This window comes from Xenopus tropicalis, chromosome 2 (assembly GCF_000004195.4).
Source record: "Xenopus tropicalis strain Nigerian chromosome 2, UCB_Xtro_10.0, whole genome shotgun sequence".
Taxonomy (NCBI): domain Eukaryota; kingdom Metazoa; phylum Chordata; class Amphibia; order Anura; family Pipidae; genus Xenopus; species Xenopus tropicalis.
Window position 1 is genome coordinate 1,971,814 of NC_030678.2, and position 13,684 is coordinate 1,985,497.

General features: G+C 51.3%; 1 protein-coding gene across 3 annotated transcripts; it reads left to right on the top strand.

The window, feature by feature from the left end:
• The first annotated feature begins 1,653 nt into the window (after positions 1 to 1,653).
• On the top strand, positions 1,654 to 13,349 carry cox17 (cytochrome c oxidase copper chaperone COX17). 3 transcript variants are annotated; one of them, XM_012957225.3, is made up of 4 exons: positions 1,654 to 1,915; positions 10,284 to 10,438; positions 12,366 to 12,476; positions 13,177 to 13,349. In XM_012957225.3, the coding sequence occupies exons 2-3, from the start codon at positions 10,320 to 10,322 to the stop codon at positions 12,448 to 12,450; spliced, it is 204 nt and encodes a 67-aa protein (XP_012812679.1). In that variant the 5' UTR covers positions 1,654 to 1,915; positions 10,284 to 10,319; the 3' UTR covers positions 12,451 to 12,476; positions 13,177 to 13,349. The 3 variants fall into 3 exon arrangements, with proteins under 3 accessions (XP_012812679.1, XP_031751962.1, NP_001165070.1); XM_031896102.1 differs by lacking the exon at positions 1,654 to 1,915 and adding an exon at positions 8,468 to 8,538; NM_001171599.1 differs by lacking the exon at positions 1,654 to 1,915 and having other exon boundaries at positions 10,289 to 10,438; positions 13,177 to 13,339.
• The last annotated feature ends 335 nt before the right edge of the window (positions 13,350 to 13,684 follow it).

Sequence of the window (13,684 nt, forward strand, 5' to 3'; positions counted from 1 at the left end):
CAGGCTTCAGTTCCCTATCAGGTCAGCCTAGCTGCTGATTGGTTCCTATCCTACAGTGCCAAAGTTTTGGTACTGTGCATCATGGGGGGGCCCCAACTTTTCTGACGGCAGCCCTGCCTATAAAAAGTGTTGCATCTGCCCTTGATCGTTAGGGACCTATATTATACAGCAAAGCCAGACAGCTGAATGGAGCAGGGAACAGAGTTGGCAGATTTATTTTTCTAAATCAGCCAAAGTCAGTTCTAATACTAGCCAAAAGCCACTTCGTAAGTAGCCCAAAAATAGCCCAATATGCGCAATGGAAAAAAAAATCTAAAAAATTAAAGTATATATGGGTATACCTGCCTTTTTAAAGTGTATAATCACTCCCCATGCCCTGCTGATAATTCCCTCTGTGCCCAGTTACTGGGATGGCTGATAATTCCCTCTGTGCCCAGTTACTGGGATGGCTGATAATTCCCTCTGGGCCCAGTTACTGGGATGGCTGATAATTCCCTCTGGGCCCAGTTACTGGGATGGCTGATAATTCCCTCTGGGCCCAGTTACTGGGATGGCTGATAATTCACTCTGGGCCCAGTTACTGGGATGGCTGATAATTCCCTCTGTGCCCAGTTACTGGGATGGCTAATAATTCCCTCTGTGCCCAGTTACTGGGATGGCTGATAATTCCCTCTGTGCCCAGTTACTGGGATGGCTGATAATTCCCTCTGGGCCCAGTTACTGGGATGGCTGATAATTCCCTCTGTGCCCAGTTACTGGGATGGCTGATAATTCCCTCTGGGCCCAGTTACTGGGATGGCTGGTAATTCCCTCTGTGCCCAGTTACTGGGATGGCTGGTAATTCCCTCTGTGCCCAGTTACTGGGATGGCTGATAATTCCCTCTGGGCCCAGTTACTGGGATGGCTGGTAATACCCTCTGTGCCCAGTTACTGGGATGGCTGATAATTCCCTCTGTGCCCAGTCCAGCTGGGAAGTCCCTACAGAAATGGATTCAGAATGTTGCATTAACCCCAGATATGATATACATATGGGTGCATTGTACTACAACTCCCAGCAGCCCCAAGAGATCCTGAGAATTATACCTTAAGGATCAACTGCGGAAAATAACAAATGGCAGCCCCCACCCCACATCCCAGTAGAAAATAATGGTACAATCTCATACCCCACAGAGCAGGGAGCAGGTTGTAGGGCAGACAGGCTGAGCCTGAATAGAATAGAAATGGGAGCTGCTGTCTATAATGTCCCATTGCATGCTGGGTATTGTAGTTTTATAGTAATCCTAGCTGTAGGCTGATTGTTAGATACAAACTACACTACCCAGCATGCAGTGGGACAGGCACGTCAGGTTTACTGGGAGAAAAAAACTTTGGGTAGTTTCCAAACTACAAACCCGCCAAGGCTCCAAAAAATAGCCCAAAACTGTACCTTGGCGGGTTTGTACTTTGGAAACCCACCTGGGCTTTAAATTAGTAGCCCAGTTTGGCGGGAAAACCGCCAGCCTGACAGGGCGCGAACACGATTGGCCACTAATGTACATTCTCAGCCAATAGCGCTGTTAGCTTTTAGACCACATGACTATAAGCCTATAACTTGGGCGGGACCTTACTGCGGTCCAGGATCGGATTTGTTGCTGTATCGCTAACGATGTGTTTCGGTGGCTTTACCCGGTACCATGACCGGACACCGGGTCACAGTCATTTACAAAGTGGCTGCATTTCAGCCTGATGTAACTAGCTGCCCGTCCCCCTGTGGCGGCTCCACCCATTCTGTAAGGAATATGGACCGGTTTAGAAACAAGCAAAATACTACAAGTTCCGGCATGCACCGGGAAGCGAGCGCCTGCGCACTAGCGCCTTTCCCTTGTATAACGGAAGCACATGAGAGCGCCGCTTGGAGAGCAACTGCTAAGGACAAGTAAGTCAGAGCTGTGTGGGGATATAGTGCGGCCGCTACTCTGGGCTTCTCTCCCCGCTACTCTGGGGCCTCTCTCCCCGCTTCTCTGGGCTTCTCTCCCCGCTACTCTGGGGCTTCTCTCCCCGCTACTCTGGGCTTCTCTCCCCGCTACTCTGGGCTTCTCTCCCCGCTACTCTGGGCTTCTCTCCCCGCTACTCTGGGCTTCTCTCCCCGCTACTCTGGGGCTTCTCTCCCCGCTACTCTGGGGCTTCTCTCCCCGCTACTCTGGGGCTCTCTCCCCGCTACTCTGGGCTTCTCTCCCCGCTACTCTGGGCTTCTCTCCCCGCTACTCTGGGCTTCTCTCCCCCGCTACTCTGGGGCTTCTCTCCCCGCTACTCTGGGGCTTCTCTCCCCGCTACTCTGGGGCTTCTCTCCCCCGCTACTCTGGGGCTTCTCTCCCCGCTACTCTGGGGCTTCTCTCCCCGCTACTCTGGGGCTTCTCTCCCCGCTACTCTGGGGCTTCTCTCCCCGCTACTCTGGGGCTTCTCTCCCCGCTACTCTGGGGCTTCTCTCCCCGCTACTCTGGGGCTTCTCTCCCCGCTACTCTGGGGCTTCTCTCCCCGCTACTCTGGGGCTTCTCTCCCCGCTACTCTGGGCTTCTCTCCCCGCTACTCTGGGGCTTCTCTCCCCGCTACTCTGGGGCTCCTCTCCCCGCTACTCTGGGGCTCCTCTCCCCGCTACTCTGGGGCTTCTCTCCCCGCTACTCTGGGGCTTCTCTCCCCGCTACTCTGGGCTTCTCCTCTCCCCGCTACTCTGGGCTTCTCTCCCCGCTACTCTGGGGCTTCCTCTCCCCGCTACTCTGGGCTTCTCTCCCCGCTACTCTGGGGCTTCTCTCCCCGCTACTCTGGGGCTTCTCTCCCCGCTACTCTGGGGCTTCTCTCCCCGCTACTCTGGGGCTTCTCTCCCCGCTACTCTGGGCTTCTCTCCCCGCTACTCTGGGGCTTCTCTCCCCGCTACTCTGGGCTTCTCTCCCCGCTACTCTGGGGCTTCTCTCCCCGCTACTCTGGGGCTTCTCTCCCCGCTACTCTGGGGCTTCTCTCCCCGCTACTCTGGGGCTTCTCTCCCCGCTACTCTGGGGCTTCTCTCCCCGCTACTCTGGGGCTTCTCTCCCCGCTACTCTGGGGCTTCTCTCCCCGCTACTCTGGGGCTTCTCTCCCCGCTACTCTGGGGCTTCTCTCCCCGCTACTCTGGGGCTTCTCTCCCCGCTACTCTGGGGCTTCTCTCCCCGCTACTCTGGGGCTTCTCTCCCCGCTACTCTGGGGCTTCTCTCCCCGCTACTCTGGGGCTTCTCTCCCCGCTACTCTGGGGCTCTCTCCCCGCTACTCTGGGGCTTCTCTCCCCGCTACTCTGGGGCCTCTCTCCCCGCTACTCTGGGGCTCTTCTCCCCGCTACTCTGGGGCTTCTCTCCCCGCTACTCTGGGGCCTCTCCCCGCTACTCTGGGCTTCTCCTCTCCCCGCTACTCTGGGGCTTCTCCTCTCCCCGCTACTCTGGGGCTTCTCCTCTCCCCGCTACTCTGGGGCTTCTCCTCTCCCCGCTACTCTGGGGCTTCTCCTCTCCCCGCTACTCTGGGGCTTCTCCTCTCCCCGCTACTCTGGGGCTTCTCCTCTCCCCGCTACTCTGGGGCTTCTCCTCTCCCCGCTACTCTGGGGCTTCTCCTCTCCCCGCTACTCTGGGGCTTCTCCTCTCCCCGCTACTCTGGGGCTTCTCTCCCGCTACTCTGGGGCTTCTCCTCTCCCCGCTACTCTGGGGCTTCTCCTCTCCCCGCTACTCTGGGGCTTCTCTCCCCGCTACTCTGGGGCTTCTCTCCCCGCTACTCTGGGGCTTCTCTCCCCGCTACTCTGGGGCCTCTCTCCCCGCTACTCTGGGGCTTCTCCTCTCCCCGCTACTCTGGGGCTTCTCCTCTCCCCGCTACTCTGGGGCTTCTCTCCCCGCTACTCTGGGGCTTCTCTCCCCGCTACTCTGGGGCTTCTCTCCCCGCTACTCTGGGGCTTCTCTCCCCGCTACTCTGGGGCCTCTCTCCCCGCTACTCTGGGGCCTCTCTCCCCGCTACTCTGGGGCCTCTCTCCCCGCTACTCTGGGGCTTCTCCTCTCCCCGCTACTCTGGGGCTTCTCCTCTCCCCGCTACTCTGGGGCCTCTCTCCCCGCTACTCTGGGGCTGCTTCTCTCCCCGCTACTCTGGGGCTGCTTCTCTCCCCGCTACTCTGGGGCTGCTTCTCTCCCCGCTACTCTGGGGCTTCTCCTCTCCCCGCTACTCTGGGGCTTCTCCTCTCCCCGCTACTCTGGGGCTTCTCCTCTCCCCGCTACTCTGGGGCTTCTCCTCTCCCCGCTACTCTGGGGCTTCTCCTCTCCCCGCTACTCTGGGGCTTCTCCTCTCCCCGCTACTCTGGGGCTTCTCCTCTCTCCCCGCTACTCTGGGGCTTCTCCTCTCTCCCCGCTACTCGAACTGTACAACCGCCGCGGTGTGTGTGGGGCTTTCTGTATATGGGGTCTGTGTATAAGGGGTCCCAGTGTGAGTGTATAGGTGTATGGTGGGGGGATGCCAATGAGGGATATCTGGATTTGGTGGGGTAACTTCTCCCTCTGACATTCCTATAACTTTGCTAGAGGCGCCCCCTGCTGTTCGGCCCCAGGTACTGACGCGGGAAGGGTTACAGGTACTGACGCGGGAAGGGTTACAGGTACTGACGCGGGAAGGGTTACAGGTACTGACGCGGGAAGGGTTACAGGTACTGACGCGGGAAGGGTTACAGGTACTGACGCGGGAAGGGTTACAGGTACTGACGCGGGAAGGGTTACAGGTACTGACGCGGGAAGCGTCTCTGGGCGCTGGGGAAGTGTCAGTTTGTCTAATAAGCTTAAAATAAGCCATTTTTGATTAATTTGTTTGGAGTGTTTAGTTCCCTTTTAGGGTTTTTGGGATCAGGGATGTGACTGGGGCATTTCAGGTCACTGAGTTACTTGGCCTTGTGTATTGTATATGGGGTATATCTGTGAATAGGGGCCCTGCTGTGTGTATGGGGTATATTACATAGTTACATAGGGTTGAAAAAAGACCATTGTCCATCAAGTTCAACCCATCCGAGTAAACCCAGCACACAACCTATACTAACCAATCTATACACTCACATACATAAAATTATATATATATATATATATATATATATATATATATATATATATATATATATATATATATATATATATATAACCAGTAATACTAACTGTAGATATTAGTATCACAATAGCCTTGGATATTCTGATTGATCAAGAACTCATCCAGGCCCCTCTTATAGGCACTAACAGAATCTGCCATTACCCCATCTCTAGGAAGGGCATTCCCCAACCCCCTCACTGCCCTCACCGTGAGGAACCCCCTACCCAACATCCCCCGGCAGGGCATTCCCCAACCCCCTCACTGCCCTCACCGTGAGGAACCCCCTACCCAACATCCCCCGGCAGGGCATTCCCCAACCCCCTCACTGCCCTCACCGTGAGGAACCCCCTACCCAACATCCCCCGGCAGGGTATTCCCCCACCCTCTCACTGCCCTCACCGTGAGGAACCCCCTACCCAACATCCACCGGCAGGGCATTCCCCAACCCCCTCACTGCCCTCACCGTGAGGAACCCCCTACCCAACATCCCCCGGCAGGGCATTCCCCAACCCCCTCACTGCCCTCACCGTGAGGAACCCCCTACGCTGCTTCAAATGGAAGCTCCTTTCCTCTAATCTATAGGGGGGGCCTCTGGTGCGCTGATTGTTTTTATGGGAAAAAAGAACATCCCCCAACTGCCTATAATCCCCCCTAATGTACTTGTACAGAGTAATCATGTCCCCTCGCAAGCGCCTCTTTTCCAGAGAAAACAACCCCAACCCTGACAGTCTAACCTCATAGTTTAACCCTTCCATCCCCTTAACCAGTTTAGTTGCAGTCTCTGCACTCTCTCCAGCTCATTAATATCCTTCTTAAGGACTGGAGCCCAAAACTGCCCCCCATACTCACTGTAACTGCCCCCCCATACTCACTGTTACTGCCCCCCCATACTCACTGTTACTGCCCCCCCATACTCACTGTTACTGCCCCCCCATACTCACTGTTACTGCCCCCCATACTCACTGTTACTGCCCCCCCATACTCACTGTTACTGCCCCCCCATACTCACTGTTACTGCCCCCCCATACTCACTGTTACTGCCCCCCCATACTCACTGTTACTGCCCCCCCATACTCACTGTTACTGCCCCCCCATACTCACTGTTACTGCCCCCATACTCAAGGTGAGGCCTTACCAGGGACCTATAAAGGGGCAAAATTATGTTCTCATCCCTTGAGTCAATGCCCTGTTTATACAAGACAGCACTTTATTTGCTTTAGTAGCCACAGAATGACACTGCCTGGAATTAGACAACTTGTGATCTACAAAAACCCCCAGATCCTTCTCCATTAAGGATCCCCCAACACACTCCCATTCAGTAGATAGTTCGCGTTTATAATTTCTACCAAAATGCATAACTTTGCACTTGTCAACATTAAATCTCATTTTCCAGTTTCCCAGACAAATCTCTCTGCAAAGCGGCAGCATCCTGCATGGAACTTATAGTTTTGCCCAATTAAGTGTCATCAGCAAAAATAGAAACAGTACTGTCTATGCCCCCCCCCAGGGCATTAATAAACAAGTTAAAAAGCAAAGGCCCAAGGACTGACCCCTGCGGTACCCACTAACCACACTGGTCCAATTAGAAAATGTTCCATTTACCCCACTCTGTGTAATCTATCCTTCAGCCAGTTCTCTATCCAATTACAAATATTATGTTCTAGGCCAATATTCCTTAATTTGATCATTAACCTTCTGTGAGGTACTGTATCAAACGCTTTAGCAAAATCTAAGTAGATCCCATCAACTGCCATTCCAGCATCAAGGTTCCTGCTCACCTCATAAAAGGCAACTAAATTAGTCTGGCAAGATCTGTTACCCATAAACCCATGTGGCACAAACTAATAGTATTGTGGACTGCAATGTATTCAAGTACCCTATCCCTTATTACCCCTTCCAGAAGTTTTCCTACTACTGATGTCAGACTAACAGGCCTATAGTTTTCAGGCTGAGAACGAGATCCCTTTTTAAATAATGGCACCACATTAGCAATCCGCCTGTGTGCATAGGGGCCCTGCTGTGTGTATGGGGTATATCTGTGCATAGGCACCCTGGTGTGTGTATGGGGGGGTATATCATTGTACATAGGGGTTTTACTGTGTGTGTGTATCACTGTACATAGGGGGCCTATGAAATGTATGGGAGTATAACCGTGTACATATAGGTCCTGTTGTGTGTGTATGGGAGAATATCTTTATATAGGGGGTCCTGCTATGTTTATTAGAGTATATCATTTTGTGTAGGGGAGTATATCCATGTATATAGAGGTCTTGTGTGTATGGGGGGTATATCTTTACATAGGGATTCAGGTATGAATGGGGGGGGGGGTGTGTATTAGTGTTTTTGGGGAGGGGGATGTCTATGTCTGAAGGTGCACCAAAAACTTTTTGCCTAATTAAAGAGAATTTAACTCAAAGCAAATTCCCAATACCCATTCATTCCTCATTCTCACTGGGTTTATAGTTATGTGTAACTGTCACTGTGTCTGTCCCTTTCCCTTCCCTGCACTGCTGGTTCTGACTCCTGATACAACTCCCCAATATCCATTCATTCCTCATTCTCACTGGGTTTATAGTTATGTGTAACTGTCACTGTGTCTGTCCCTTTCCCTTCCCTGCACTGCTGGTTCTGACTCCTGATACAACTCCCCAATATCCATTCATTCCTCATTCTCACTGGGTTTATAGTTATGTGTAACTGTCACTGTGTCTGTCCCTTTCCCTTCCCTGCACTGCTGGTTCTGACTCCTGATACAACTCCCCAATACCCATTCATCCCTCATTCTCACTGGGTTTATAGTTATGTGTAACTGTCACTGTGTCTGTCCCTTTCCCTTCCCTGCACTGCTGGTTCTGACTCCTGATACAACTCCCCAATATCCATTCATTCCTCATTCTCACTGGGTTTATAGTTATGTGTAACTGTCACTGTGTCTGTCCCTTTCCCTTCCCTGCACTGCTGGTTCTGACTCCTGATACAACTGGCTTCTGCTACATTATATCACAAGGCGGGTGGAGCAGTGCAGAGAATATAAACAAACTGTTACAGACAGTAGCAATGACACACATTCCCAGTGAGAATGAGGAATAAATGGATACAAGCTGCTTAGAATGGCTGTTTCTATACCAAACACAGTTTTTGGGTGGGGTCCCCCCCTTTATATAAAGCCCCTTGTGCATTTGTGTTGCTGTTTGGGGGCGGAGTGAATATTTGGGAGGTGTGACTGCTCTGAGCCTGTGACATTGTGGGAAGGTCACTCGGCCTCCCATAGAGATTAGGTTTCCTGGGCCCCGGCCCTTCCCCATTTCTATTCGCTGGGTGGGGCTTTACAAGCCGTAGTACTGGGGTGTTTCCCATCACTCATAATTGTGCAATTAAACACTGCCGGCTTTTCTTGTAACCAGCCCGGGCACCCATATAGTTACACAGGTAAGTCAGGTTGAAAAAAGAAGTCCATCAACACTTCCAAGTGACCCTCAGCACCCACACACCCACACTGACCTATCCACTCACATACAGACCCACACTGACCTATCCACTCACATACAGACCCACACTGACCTATCCACTCACATACAGACCCATACTGACCTATCCACTCACATACAGACCCACACTGACCTATCTATCCACTCACATACAGACCCACACTGACCTATCCACTCACATACAGACCCACACTGACCTATCCACTCACATACAGACCCATACTGACCTACCTATCCACTCACATACAGACCCATACTGACCTATCCACTCACATACAGACCCACACTGACCTATCCACTCACATACAGACCCACACTGACCTATCCACTCACATACAGACCCACACTGACCTATCCACTCACATACAGACCCACACTGACCCATCCACTCACATACAGACCCACACTGACCCATTTATCCACTCACATACAGACCCACACTGACCTATCCACTCACATACAGACCCACACTGACCTATCCACTCACATACAGACCCACACTGACCTATCCACTCACATACAGACCCACACTGACCTATCCACTCACATACAGACCCACACTGACCTATCCACTCACATACAGACCCACACTGACCTATCCACTCACATACAGACCCACACTGACCTATCCACTCACATACAGACCCACACTGACCTATCCACTCACATACAGACCCACACTGACCTATCCACTCACATACAGACCCATACTGACCTATCCACTCACATACAGACCCACACTGACCTATCCACTCACATACAGACCCACACTGACCTATCCACTCACATACAGACCCACACTGACCTATCCACTCACATACAGACCCACACTGACCTATCCACTCACATACAGACCCACACTGACCTATCCACTCACATACAGACCCACACTGACCTATCCACTCACATACAGACCCACACTGACCTATCCACTCACATACAGACCCACACTGACCTATCCACTCACATACAGACCCACACTGACCTATCCACTCACATACAGACCCATACTGACCTATCCACTCACATACAGACCCACACTGACCTATCTATCCACTCACATACAGACCCACACTGACCTATCCACTCACATACAGACCCACACTGACCTATCTATCCACTCACATACAGACCCATACTGACCTATCCACTCACATACAGACCCACACTGACCTATCTATCCACTCACATACAGACCCACACTGACCTATCTATCCACTCACATACAGACCCACACTGACCTATCTATCCACTCACATACAGACCCACACTGACCTATCCACTCACATACAGACCCACACTGACCTATCCACTCACATACAGACCCACACTGACCTATCTATCCACTCACATACATAAACCATATATACCAACATCAATACTAACTTTAGATTTTGATATCACAATAGTTTTGGGTATTCTGCTTGTTTAAAGCCCCTTTTGGGGTGAAGACACATGGGGCGATTAGTCGGTCATTGCATCTAATTGCAGTGACTTTCCCGCAAAGTCGCTGTGATTAATCGCACAGGGTTTTTGCTGCGTAGATTAGTTGCAGTGACTTGTTTTTAAAAGGGGGTTTATTCTTTGTTTTATTCCCTCTTGAATGAGGAGTTAATTAGCTGGAAAATGGATCATGGTTTATGAAAGAAACATGTACATTTTATTTATTTGCCTTTTCTCGCTCAGCCCACCGCAGGGCCCACACCACTTCCACATTGCGCCATGTCCAGTTTGGCCGCAGCCAGTTGTGAGTCCCAGAGCTCCGGGGCAGAGAGTCAGGAGAAGAAGCCCCTGAAGCCGTGCTGTGCGTGTCCGGAGACCAAAAAAGCACGAGATGCCTGGTAAGTGCCGCGCCATATGGAACCACTTTGGGGTATTTTCACATGTTTCAACTTTGGCCCAGGCCCGGACTGGCAATCTGTGTACTCTATGCCAGGGGGGCTGTAAGGTGCCACAGACACTCACTATTTATTGGGCTGGGGGGGGGGCTGTTTGTGCCTCTGGGTACTGGGAATGCCAGGGGGGCTGTAAGGTGCCACAGACAGTCACTATTTATTGGGCTGGGGGGGGCTGTTTGTGCCTCTGGGTACTGGGAATGCCAGGGGGGCTGTAAGGTGCCACAGACAGTCACTATTTATTGGGCTGGGGGGGGGCTGTTTGTGCCTCTGGGTACTGGGAATGCCAGGGGGGCTGTAAGGTGCCACAGACACTCACTATTTATTGGGCTGGGGGGGGGCTGTTTGTGCCTCTGGGTACTGGGAATGCCGGGGGGGGCTGTAAGGTGCCACAGACACTCACTATTTATTGGGCTGGGGGGGGGCTGTTTGTGCCTCTGGGTAATGGGAATGCCAGGGGGGCTGTAAGGTGCCACAGACACTCACTATTTATTGGGCTGGGGGGGGGTCTGTTTGTGCCTCTGGGTAATGGGAATGCCAGGGCCTATTCTGTATCCCAGTCCTGACCTGCTTTGGCCACACTGCAGAGCAACTGTGCATATGGGGCATATTGGTCTGATGCCGCTGTCCCTTTAATTATACATTGTGGCCCCGGGTACAGCCAGCCCTTCTATCCTCGGTGTTTGTAACATGGGCTACTGTGTCGCACACATGGGCACTTTGGGCGGCAGCTGCTCCCTGACATGTAATAGCCCGGCCTGGAAATTCCATGTGCAAATATAGAAACCAGTGGCGCTTTTCTGGTACCGCCTGTTTGTCCCCATCACGTGGGGAGATTTATTAAACTGGCCACATTGTATCTGCTCCCTTCTCTGTTAGTTTGTTATAGAATGGTCAATTCCGAGCAACTTTTCAATTGGTCTTCATTATTTATTTGTTATAGTTTTGAATTATTTGCTGCCTTCGTCCAACTCTTTGCAGCTTTCAAATGGGGGTCACTGACCCCGGCAGCCAAACCCTATTGCTCTGTGAGGCTCCAGTTTTATTGTTGTTGGTACTTTTTGTAACTTTCTTTTCTATTCAGCCCCTCCCCTATTCATATACCAGTCTCTCATCCAAACTACTCCCTTGTTGCTAAGGTAACTTGGACCCTAGCAACCAAATAGCTGCTGCTGCTGAAAATGAAATAACTAAAAAACTATAAATAATAAAAAATGAAGACCAATTCCAAACTCTCTACATTATACTAAAAGTTAATGTAAAGGTTAACTTCCCCTTTAAATTTAATCTCGCTCTTCAGAATTTTTTTTTTTCTCCTGCTGTCCGTGATCCCTGTTGCCCTTAGTAAGTAAGAGCTGTAGCTCCCAAAATCCCATTCCATTGGTTGGCAGCGCTGAGTGTGTGTCCCTCACCCCCAGCTGAGATAGTACAGGAGTGGGGCCTTATCTTTCCCATTGTGATTACACGGTATCTCTGTTCCCTTTTAGCTGCATGTTCTGAGCATGACAAGGTCATTCCATGCCCCCCCCCCCCCATCCCAAGGGACTATATGAAGGTTCCTATACACGGGCAAATTTGGGGTTCTTCAGTACGATTTGGCAGCTTATCTGCCTGTGTATGGGCACCCCCAATTTGGCCAAAAATTGGGCGGATCTTGATGGTCAGGTTTGATCCGACTGCAGTTATACCCTGCCCTAGGGCTAAACAATCAAATTAGCCCACTATCGGCCACCTTAGGTGGGCATATCCGCCCGTCCGGGCACCTTAACATACATTAAAGGGCCAGTGTCCTCCAAATATGAAATTGTTCATTTGTGCTTATGTGTAACATGTACAGGAAGTAGGAGTATCACCGACTTCTCTCCCCACACAGTATCATCGAGAAGGGCGAGGAGAACTGTCAGCATCTTATCGAGGCGCACAAGGAGTGTATGAGATCTCTGGGGTTCAAAGTGTGAACATGGGGAACGGCTGAGTGTGAATGGTAAGTGCCAGCATGGCGTGTCCTTGGGGTGGAAATGAAGAGTTAAAGAGAGTCATAATTATAGATGCAAGAAAATTCCCCAATGAGAATTCTACTGACCAAAAACTTCATTATAAATGAAGTGACCAATGAGAATGCTGATTCCCTGTGTCAGGCCCCTTGCTGGTACCTTACATATAGAGATAATGATGGCATTTTCCCGTCATTATATGGCACAGGAATCAGACATGGGGATAAAGGGACAGACTTGTTCAGTGCTGGGAAACTGTGCTTATTGCTCCCAACTCCAATTGCAGGAACAGAGAACAGGGAGCCGGATTTACTCACATCAGCTGGGATTCTCATTGGGGGAAAGTTTTATTGTGCAATATTGCTTTAAGAATCCAACCCTGATGTTGCTGGACTACAGCTCCCAGCATGCCCCAAGCTTCATTCATGTTACATTATTTGTAGTCCAATAATTATCGGCATGTAAATAAGCGATGCTGTACAGCCGGGAGTTCAGCATTGCAGTAAACCAGCACTGCTGCCATTGTGCCACATTAGGAAAAAGCAAATGTATCCGTTCCAAGGGCCGCAGGGAGTTGTGGGAGGATGCTGGGTATTGTCTTGTTTGGCCTCAGGAGTTGTATAGAGCCGCTGTACACGCCGTTACATACAGCAGCTCTGCGTCAGTAATGGATATTTTTCTCTTTTCCAGGGGATGGGTTTGAGTGCTGACATTTTTAACTTATTTCTGTCTGTCGGAGTGCGAGACTGCCGTGGGCGCCCGGATGCCCAACCGAAGGAGTGCTGCTGGCCCGCTTTCATTCAGGCACTCCGGATTCTCATCTTGAAATGAATTAAAGAGGCATAAGATACGGGCTTGTGTGTTTGTTTGTAAGATGCGCGGCGATGGCCCCGGCCTAATGCAGAGCAGGGTGGGCACCGGTCATTGGCAGATTGGCATGCCATGGCACCGGGGGGAGGTCTCCCCAATCTCATTGCTGCACCATTATGAAAATCAGCGACAGGGTCGCCCCCTACAGGTATCTTGAATTGCCCACCCCAGGGGCTATGAGCAGCCAATCAAATCACACAAGTTGGCACACAAGGTGGCCATACACTGGCAGATTTGCTTGGTTGGCAAAGTCGCCGAGCGAATGGATCTTCTCCGGATATTGGACTAATTAGATCGTTTGGCCCTAGGGCGGTCATAGGTGCTGTCT